The 10,599-nt window shown below is 50.0% G+C and overlaps 1 protein-coding gene across 1 annotated transcript in view; it reads left to right on the forward strand.

Annotated features, from left to right (window-relative positions):
• LOC143284019 (protein dachsous-like) overlaps positions 1 to 10,399 on the forward strand; it is a 161,979-nt gene extending 151,580 nt beyond the window's left edge. Inside the window, exons 19-25 of the mRNA XM_076590566.1 lie at positions 1,080 to 1,204; positions 2,254 to 2,371; positions 2,840 to 3,030; positions 3,540 to 3,780; positions 4,304 to 4,475; positions 5,205 to 5,949; positions 6,622 to 10,399. Coding sequence (XP_076446681.1) covers positions 1,080 to 1,204; positions 2,254 to 2,371; positions 2,840 to 3,030; positions 3,540 to 3,780; positions 4,304 to 4,475; positions 5,205 to 5,949; positions 6,622 to 8,991 — 3,962 coding nt within the window. The 3' untranslated portion in view covers positions 8,992 to 10,399. The remainder of the gene's footprint in view (positions 1 to 1,079; positions 1,205 to 2,253; positions 2,372 to 2,839; positions 3,031 to 3,539; positions 3,781 to 4,303; positions 4,476 to 5,204; positions 5,950 to 6,621) is intronic.
• The last annotated feature ends 200 nt before the right edge of the window (positions 10,400 to 10,599 follow it).

Here is a 10,599-nt window from a genome sequence, read left to right on the forward strand (position 1 = left end):
ATATGAAGAATGGTAGGCATCTGCTCTTTTTTATCGTTTCCGTTTAGCGTATAATTATGTGGCGTTGAACATATGGATCCGCCCACACACTTTGACGCCTCCTTGAGACTGAAACTGAAGGTGAAGAGACAGTGTTGAAAATTTAACTTGACCAGGAATAGGAACCAGCGTTCACAACTATCGGACAAAAAACCGTGTAAAGCTAAGGGATTTAGTGAGGCACAGTATAGGCTTCAGCTGCAAAGCTCGCGAGGCCATGTTCAAGAATCAAGATGGCAAGAGTTAAACATTAGAGTTCATAACTCATCTAAGCTGGAAGTCATCACGTAAATCAAGGGAGGAGCCTCTAGAACTAGCCAAACGTTACAAGATACCAAAACCATTCAAGTGTTTCTTCGATCAATGAAGTGGACAGACCACTGGTGATAAAAACTCAATGAGACAACAGGCAGTCTGTGATTGTGCTTCCACGGCAGTATTGCTTACATGGGTTGTTGCATTGTATCACTCTTCGTCACAACATACTTCTGTGTGAAATTCAGGCTGATTTCTCCGTGTTGCCACAGTGCATTGTCACTTTTTTCTCTCTCTCTACAGGTGTATTTGTTTCACGATCAAAGTGGATTTTTTTTTAACTTTTTTTTTCGACGGACAACCTTTTTCTATGTGCCGTGGCTCTTTTACGTTCGCTAAATGAATGCTGCACACAAGGCCTCGGTTTATCGTCTCATTCAAATGTCTGGTACCCAGACTACCATTCAGTCTATTCGAGGGTCTATTCCTATCCATAATTATGAGGGAATTCTTACCCGTGGACACTCTTTCTAGTCGGGCGCATAATCACCAGGCCACCGCTCTATTAAGCATGAATGCTGAAAAAGCTGACAGTGAGCTTGCTTTTAAATAACTGATTGATTTGTTAATAATTATTTATTTATTTATTTATTTATTTCGTTATCTGTTTGTTTATTTCTTTTATCTTTTATATATTTTGGTTCTTTCAAGTGATGATTATATATTTATTTATCTATTTTGTTTGTTAATTTTTTTTTATCCTTTATATATTTCTGTTCTTTCAGGTGACGATTACAACATCTTCGAGGTGTTCCCCACTGACTCGGGGATTGTGAGGACCAACATCGATGCCCCCCGTCTGGACCGGGAAATCCTGCGGTCCCACATCACGCTCACCATAGAGGCTCAGGTCAGTTCCACTGATTGTACGTGTATGCTGCTTGTTTCTTCCCGTTCTTATCGCTGTCTCTTTGCCTGCTGTATGTGTTCTGCAGTTGCGTTGTATGGCTGCAGTGTATGTGCTGCATGTGTCTGCTCGGTGTGTTCTGTATGTGTGCTGTGCGTATGCTGTATGCGTGTTGAATGCGTGCTGTGTACGTGCAATTCGTTTGTGCTGTGTATATGGGCTGTGTGTGATGTGTTTGTGCTGCTTGTGTGTGTTAGTGTTGTGTGTGTGTGTGTGTGCGTTTGTGTGCTGTAGGCGTGTAGAGCCTATGTCTTGAATGTATGTGTGCTGTATATATGCTGTACTTGTGTTGCTGTTGTTTCTCCAGTGCAGGCTAAGATGAGCATGAGCTTCACAATGGGTGAGTGGTTAAATGACTGGTAAGCCCAGATCGGACTCCGAACTGTACACAGTGCTGTAGTTGGTGCTGTCCAGATGCAGAAGGATTTCGTGCCTTCCCCCAGCGTTGTTGGCGTTTCAGAATAGTTGTATGGATCCTCTGCTCCTCATAAGTGGCGACATCAGATCAGACCCGGCTGCACCATACTGAGCTATCGGAGGCTATGACTACGTGCCTTCACACACACACACACACACACACACACACACACATCACACATCTATCTATCTATGTATCTATCTGTATATCTATGTATCTCTCTGTCTGTCTCTGTCTCTGTCTCTCTCTCTCTCTGTCTCTGTCTCTCTCTCTCTCTCTCTCTGTATATATATATATGTATGTGCCTGTGTGTCTATATCTATCTATGTATCTATCTCTATCTATCTATATATATATATATATATATATCTATATATATATATATATATATATATAATGTGTGTGTCTCTCTCTCTCTCTCTCTCTCTCTCTCTCTATATATATATATATATATATATATGTGTGTGTGTGTGTGTGTGTGTGTGTGTGTGTGTGTACAGAGAGAGAGAGAGAGACTGCATACATGCTGTATACGCACTGTATGTGCACTGTATGCATGCTGCGTGTCTTGCAGGACATGGGCTACCCTCCCCAGCGGTCCATCTGCCGTCTGCACATCACCTTTGTGGACGAGAACGACAACGCCCCCACATTTCCCATCCCTGGCCCGGGCCCTGTCTATCTGGCAGAGAGTGAGTGTGCCACACCGGGCACCTGCTGTGACCGCAGGCCTTGTACACTGGCAGTGAACAAGGATGTGTACTCTGTCAATGAGCTCAATCTATTTATTTTAATCTCCTATAAGAGAAGCTCGTTTGTGACGTAAAACATATAAACCGTGCACGAGTATCTTTGTTATTCAATATGAATACATAAAAGATATGAAAATGCTTAAGTACTCTGTCGATGTAAACGTGTTCTACTCCAGAATGATGTGTTTCGATTGAGTGTTAAATTGAAGGCACTAAAACAGTAATCTCGAGAAAAAATATTTTATTTTGTTACAGAATCCACTAATAATATATGTCTAAAAAGCTCTTGAAAGCTATCATCTTATATGTGTTTTCGAAGGAAAATGTTTTCTATGTTGATTTAATCCAGTACTGAACTGTTCGCCCAGTCTAGTCAGTCACACAACACTTGTTTCATTGCCACGTCAGACGTGCGGGCTGGTCACGTGGTGGCGGTGGTGACGGCGACGGACGTGGATTTGAACCCAGTACTGGTGTACAACTTCACGGCCCAGGGCAACCCCGAGAACCGCTTCACCATTGACCGCTCCAGTGGCACCGTGCGTCTGGCGTCCACCCTGGACCGGGAGACCCGCTCACACTACACGCTGGGACTGCAGGTGTGTGTGCGTGGTGGGGGAGTGTGTGTGTGTGTGTGGTTGTGGAGGTGGAGTGGAGTGTGTGTGTATGTGTGTGTGAGTGTGTGTGTGTGTGTGTGTGTGTGTGTGTGTGTTCGTTCTTTAGTTTAGCTTCTTTTCACTATTACTGGTGTGGCTGTGTTTGGGGCGTTCGGGGTGGTTGTGGGTGTGAGGTGGAGCGTGTGGGTGAGAGGGGCGGTGTATTGTGTAAGTGTATTTGTGTGTTCGCGCGTAAGGGTTGTCTTGTTTGTTTTGGTGCATTTATGCGCATGTGTTTAATAGAGAAATAAACAGATAAATAAGAAAATAATTGAACGCACAAAAATAAATAAATAAATAGATGAATAAACAATCACAACAATAACAATAATGATAGTAATAATGATGATGATGGTGATGATGACGATAATAATAATTGTGATAGTTATATTAACAATAATGGTGATAGAAAAAAAAGAAGTTATCATTTCTGTGACACCACCCCGGTGAAGGTGACGGACGGGCTGGACACGGCCAGCACCACTCTGGAGGTCTTCGTCACTGACGTCAACGACAATCCGCCGCGCTTCCTGCGCTCCCACTACCTGACGTCACTTCCGGAGAACGCGCCCCCGTCCACGTCAGTGCTTCGCGTCACGGCCCAGGACGCTGACGCCGGAAGCAACGCTGACGTCACCTACTCCCTCCTCGGGGCGGGGGCGGCAGCTGGCTTTGCGGTGGACCCCAAAAATGGTTAGCATTTTTTGATTTGTTGTTTAAAAAAATGTTATTGCTATCGTTGTTTTACAGTATTTATTTCAGTCTTTGTTAAACTATTCATAGGTTGCTGCCTCATATCGGTTTCGTTGTCATAGGTTTTGTGCATTTTTGTCTGCATGCCTGTTTTCTTCCGTTCTTAAATTGTGTGTGCATGTGTGTGAGTCTGTGTGTTTTTGTTTGTTAGTTTTTTTCGTGGAGGGTTTATTTGGTGGTGTTTTTTTTTGTTTGTTTTTTTTTGTTGTTGTTTTTTTTTGGGGGGGCGAGGTGGGGTATTTGTGTGTGTGTGTTTGTCTTCTTGTTTTTCTTCTTTGTATGGAAGATTGGTCGTCTGCTGGCTTATTTTTTTCATTTCTGTATTCATGGTTGGGAGTCCTGGGTGAAAAACAAATTGATTATTACACTCACTATAACCCTCACAAAATAAAATAAAAACTCCTTTCGTTTCTCTCCCCCCCTCCCATCCCCACCTCCTCCCCTCCCCCAACAAACCCTCCAGGCACCATCTTCACCACCAAGAGCCTGCAGACGGTGGCCCCGCGGTCCATGGTACAGCTGGTGGTGGCGGCCCGTGACGGGGGTTCTCCCTCCCTGTCCAGTGTGGCCACCGTGCAGATCCACCTCACCCGCATCAACACCCACACCCCCGCCTTCCTCAGGACCAACTACAGGTCAGTGCTGTCAGGTCTTCTGGGTGTTCTGGGTTGTAATAATAATAATAATACTAATAATGTACATTTATATAGCGCCCTTTCTCTCTAAGAGCTCAGGGCGCTTTACACGAAAGGAAAATATTACAAGTTACATAAAACATTCATGACCACTCTTTCTCAAAAACAACACTCTCCCTTTCTCACTCACTCACACTCTCCCTTTCCCATTCAACATACATCCAAAGTGAGCTGACATGGGTGGTGTTGGAGAACAAGGAAGATGAGAGTACGTATAGATAGGTTTTGAAAAGATGAGGTTTTTTGTACTTGTTATTATGATATAAAACAAAGCAAGAAGAAGGAAATCAGAACTGAAAACGTTTGCATTCAAGGATTATGGTAGAAGAAGGTCTGGCAGAAGAATGGTATATTCTACGTCGCTTTGTCTTGTTTGTGATCAAATAAATGTAAGCCCGATACCCAGTAGATCGTTCCCACGCATGCATGCCAACAGGTGACAGGGGTGACTTCGATTTTGATGATGTTGTTTGTTCGTTTTTTAAGAAGAAAGCTATATTCATGCTGCTCATGCAGCAAAACCAGCTCATAAAGATGTGTGTGTGTGTCTGTGTGTGTGTGTCTGTGTGTGTGTGTGTGTGGTTGCGTGAGAGAGAGAGTGTGTTATCATGCAAATATCTGTAGTTTGGTTTTACAAAGTAAGTCTCTTTTTTATCCGCTCCTGTGCAGTGTCAGCGTGAAGGAATCGCTGCAGCGGGGCACAGAGATCCTGACGGTCAGCGCCTTGGACAGCGACAACAACGACGACGACGACGACGACGACAGCCCTACGTACCCCCAACACCAGCAGGGCAACGATCACCACCTGCACTACGTCCTGAGCGGACCCTCCGCCTCCACCTTCCACATCCAGCCAGCCACGGGGCGCATCGTGCTGAACGGAGACCTGGACCACGAGCGGATGTCGCGCTACGACCTCCTGGTCATGGCGGTGGACAGGGGCACCCCGCCCCGCAACGCCACCGTCCCCGTCACCATCACCGTCACGGACGTCAACGACAACCCTCCCCGCTTCCACAGCCCCACCTACTTTGTGTCCCTGGAGGAGACGCACCCTGTGGGCCAGGTCTTCCTCAGGGTCAACGCCACGGACGAGGACGAGGGGCCGCACGCGGAGCTGGAGTACGCCTTGAGCTCCGGGAACGGCAGCGGCAGCGGCGGGGCTTTCGCCTGCAGCAAGAAGGGCGAGCTTCTGCTCCTCTCCCCGCTGGACTTCGAGAGCCGGGCGTGGCACCGGCTGGTGGTGAGGGCGGTGGACTGCGTGCGCTGTCCTCCCGGGGCCCCGCGGCTGTCGGCCTACGTGACGGTGGTGGTCAACGTGACGGACGTGAACGAGTTCGCGCCCCAGTTCCCCGTGCCTCACTACTTCGGCAGCGTGTCGGAGAACCTGGAGGCCTACCTGACTGTGTTCCAGGTGGGTTGGAGGGAGATGGGAAGGGTGGATAGGTGGTAGTGGTGCTGTGAGGGAGTGGGGAGGGGGGGGGGGCTAGGTTGCAGACATTTGTAGGTGGTCGGGTTGGTGAGAGGGAGAGTAAGGTCTGTTCTGTGGCTTTTTATGTCTCCTGTCACTGTCACACTTTCTGATTTTGTCTGTGCCTCCATGTGTGTGTGTCTTAGATATATATAGATAGATGCACATACATACATCTCTCTCTCTCTATATATATATATATATATATCTGTCTTTATCTTTGTTTCTCTTCTTCCTCTTCTCTCTCTCTCTCTCTCTCTCTCTCTCTCTCTCTCTCTCTCTTTATCTATTTGATTATCTTATCATTTATCAATCTATCTGTCTGTCTATCTATCCATTTATCCATCTATCTCTCTGTCTGTCTATCTATCTATCTATCTCTGTCAACGTGATCAAATGACGTCACCAATTGCAATGCCACCTTTGTTGTAGAAGAGAGATCTTTCTCTTTTTTTCCTATCTTTTTATTTTATTTTATTTTTGTTTGTTTGTTTTGTTTGTTGGCTATCTCAGTAATGGTATGTACCATCAAAACCCATTCCTACACCCACCCAACCCACCCCACCCCTAACTAAACAAACCCCTATCCGGGACACTGCTGTGGTGGTTGTACAGGTGCACGCCAACGACCCGGACGGCGGGGAGTACGGGCAGGTGACCTACACCATACTGCCCCAGCACGACAAGGACCTCTTCGGCGTCGACCTGGAGAAGGGCCACATCGTCACCAAGAAGACCTTCAACTTCGAGGACCCCGAGGAGCGGAAAGTGTACAACATCACCATCCGGGCCACGGACGCGGGGGGTCTTCACAGCACGGTGCCCGTCACCATCACCGTGACGGACGAGGACGAGTTCCCACCTAAGTTCACCAACCAGAGTTACAGCTTCCGTGTGCCGGGCAGCGCCAAGAAAGGGGCGCACGTTGGCACCGTGTCGGCCCGGGACGCCGACGGGGGTTCTGCCGGCAGGGTGGTGTTTACCCTGGAGCGGCCGGTGGCCTACTTCCGGATCGACCCCGTGTCGGGCAACATCAGCGTGGCCCACACGCTGCACGAGGACGTGAAGGGGGCTGGGCAGGACCGGCGGCGCCGGAGGAGGAAGCGGGCCCTGGTGCAGGACTCGGAGACCCTGATCGTCCGGGGGTCTTCCGGCATGGAGGGCTCGCTCTCCAGCACCGTGGTGTGCCTCATTAGCATCGACCGCTCCTGCGCCGGCTGCCAGGCGCCACTTCACGAGCTGGAGGACGGGCTGAGCGACGTAGCCATCGCCCTCATCGTCATCGTTTGCATCCTCGTGCCCACCATCATCGTCGTCGTCCTGCTCGTCTTCATTTGCCAGAAGCGCAGGACGAAGGGCGTGCCCACCTCCGTCAACGGGGAGGGGTACGGGGGCAGGGAGGGGACGCTAAGTGTCACCCCACCCCCCCTGGAGGAGGCGGGCCCCCTGCCCACCTTCAAGAGCGCACTGCAGTACAACAACCACATCCGCGCCGCCAAGGTCAACGTGTCAGACTTCTCGGAGCAGTCTCACAACTCGGCGTCCAGTGGGCGGGGGTCGGTGGAGGTGGAGGAGGAGGACGACCTGAGGAGGGTGGCCAACAGCGGGTACCTGACGAACCTGGCCGCCTTCCGCCACAAGACCATGCCCGACTCGGGCATCCAGCAAGACGACGACACTCTGCAGGAGCCCGCGGCGGCCACCAACCACCAGGAATACCTGGCCCGGCTGGGCATTGACTCTTCCAAGATCGGCAAGCTGCCGCCCGCCAAGCACTCCGCCAAGGGCAGCTCCTCGGGCAGCACCTCTGGCGTGGACATGACCTTCTGCGTGGAGAACGTGCCTCGCTTCGGTGACGTGGGAGGTGGAGGAGGAGGGGAGGGTGGCGGGGGTGTGGACATCGACCACTTCACGGACACGGACGTTGACGAGGAGATGGTGATGATCGAGAACAGCCGGCGTCTGTACCAGCAGCAGCAGCACCAAGGGGTGAGCATCGTGCCGGCCGGAGGTGGGGCGTCCTTCCAGGCCCCGGAGCCCCAGCAGACGGGGGCCCTGTCTCATGTGGTCAACAACGAGGAGGAGTACTCCGGCTCCTACAACTGGGACTATCTTCTGGACTGGGGCCCGCAGTACCAGCCCCTCGCCCACGTCTTCTCCGAGATCGCCAAGCTCAAGGACGAGTCGGTGCCGCCGCCTAAAAAGACCCCAGTGAAGACGGTCCCCCAGCGCAAGATCAACGGGGGACAAGGGCTGGCCGTGCCCCAGGCCAGGATCCTCCCTCCCCCCATCATCACCAGCGCTCCCCCTCCCCTGGGGCTGCTGGAGTCCAGTGACTGCGATGACAGTGACCGGGTCAGCGAGGGCCCGCGGGGATCCCGGGGGGACCGCAGCCACAAGTCTTCCTCTTCTTCAGCCAGCGGGGGGACGGGTGGGGGAGGTGGGGGTGGAGCGGGGAGTCGTTCTCAGCGGGCGCCCAAAGCCGGCCCCAACCAGCCCCCCCACCTCCAGCCCTCCCTGCCTTCCTTGCCCCGCTCCCCCATCAGCTACGAGCCCAGCCTCTCCTCCTCCGCGCTCACCCCCTCCTTCACCCCCTCCGTGTCCCCCCTCGGCACGCACACCCCTTCCTTCTCCCCCTCCTCCTCCGCCACAACCGCCAACGCCGCCGTGGGTGGTGGTGGAGGAGGAGCCTTGCAACCCAGTCCGCGTGTCCACCACCACCACCACCACCACGCTCCCCCCGTGTCTGGCCGCCACCCCCACCACCACACCCAGCACCTCCCGCATCCCCCTCCTCCTCCTCCTGCTGCTGTTCATCACGCTCAACCCCATCATCACCACCACCACCACCACCAGCCTCATCCTCATCCCCCTGCTCCTCACCATCGCGGACAGTACAACGGCAACAGTGCCAAGGCCAGCGCCAGCAGAGGCCATTGGACTCACAGCCCTTCTTCCGAGTCTGACCGAGAGTTTAGGATTTAGACAAGCAATGAGTAGGGAGGAAGGGGACTGGGGTATTTATGTGTGCGTGTGGGTGGAGGGGGGGGTCGGGTGTATGAAGGTGAATGGAGGGGAGTACGCTTGTGCAAAATGCTTAGAGCACCCTCGTTCTGTGTGTGTGTGTGTGTGTGTGTGCATGTTTGGGCGTGGGGTTATTTTTTCGGGTTTTTTTTTTTCGATTTTCATCATCATCATCACCATTATTGTCGCCGCCGCGTCGACACCATCATCATCATCAGCATCATCATTATCATTTCATAATATTTACCTTTTTACTGAAAACGAGGGAGGCAAGATTGTTTCAAGAGGAAACTGGGTGTTGCTTGAGTGGATGTTTTTTTGTTTGTTTGTTTTTGGTTTTTTGTTCAAGTAATCTAACCAGAACTGTTGTTGTGTGCACGCGAAGCTCACTGTGACGTCATGACTCACGCCTCTTTTCGGGGTAATTTGGAACGGGGGATTGGGGGGGGGGGGGTACTTACACACCCTGAACACTTTCCAAAGATTATATCCAAGAGGACGGTTGCCATTTCCATGATCTGTATGTTTCTAACCAATCTTAAAACAGTGTGCAAGTGATTGTGCGAGAACTTCGATTTTTTTAATTTTTTTTAAATAAAAGTAGCACCACAAAGTTGGAGGTAGCGTCTGTCAAAAGACAGTCCTGAAGCATTCACAGCGTGGAACAGAATGCAAGCGTATTTGTCCAATATCACGTATTGTGAAAAAGGCAAATAGATCAATCGTCTGTTGCGAAACGCTACCTAGCACTCTGTGGTGCGTTTGTTGAGTAAATGTACAAAATGTGGAAGTCTCTATGGAATAATGTTTTCAACTGTGTTTGTGGGAGTCTTTTGTGACATGTGATAACGTGTTGTTGTACAATGTACACGATGATGGTGGTTGTTGCAGTTGAAGAGAGCTGTAATAATGTATGCATGGATATGCTTTGGATGAAGATTTATGGCCGGAATGGTAACGGTACCCAAAAAAACCTCAATGTGAATGTGTGTGTGTGTGTGTGCGTGCGTGTGCGTGTGCGTTTGGTGACAATTGCGTAAGAAATGCGTAACGAATATGTGCACACACATGAAAACAAACGCGCGCGTGCGTGCGCACGAACTCACACGCCTGTAGACTAGCATTGTCAGACACGTACGCACGGTAAGGCACACGCGCTCTCACACACTGTATCACTGTCTCTGTATCTGTCTGTCTGACTGTCTCTCTCTCTCTCTCTCTCTCTCTCACGCACACACATGCACGCGCGCGCATGTACGCAGATGTCGATTATGCGAATACTTTATTTACCGTTTTCAAAAGCTGATATGAATTGTTTCTATGAATTGTTTGATAATTATTTGATTTGTGAATAATGAAATATGTGCGCAAAAACAAAAATGTGTTTATTTACATTGTTGCGTGTGAAAGCGTTATCTGAGTGAGTGTGTGACTTGTATATGTATGTAGTCTGTATACGTTTTTGGAAGAGAGAGAGAGATTTCAAGGAAACCTCCAGTGTCACAAGATCTGCTTTCCTTCTGACCTTTGATATTAAATTAACATGGCAGATTTTGACAACGTTATACC

This window comes from Babylonia areolata, chromosome 7 (genome assembly GCF_041734735.1).
Source record: "Babylonia areolata isolate BAREFJ2019XMU chromosome 7, ASM4173473v1, whole genome shotgun sequence".
In the NCBI taxonomy this organism is placed as follows: Eukaryota; Metazoa; Mollusca; class Gastropoda; order Neogastropoda; family Buccinidae; genus Babylonia; species Babylonia areolata.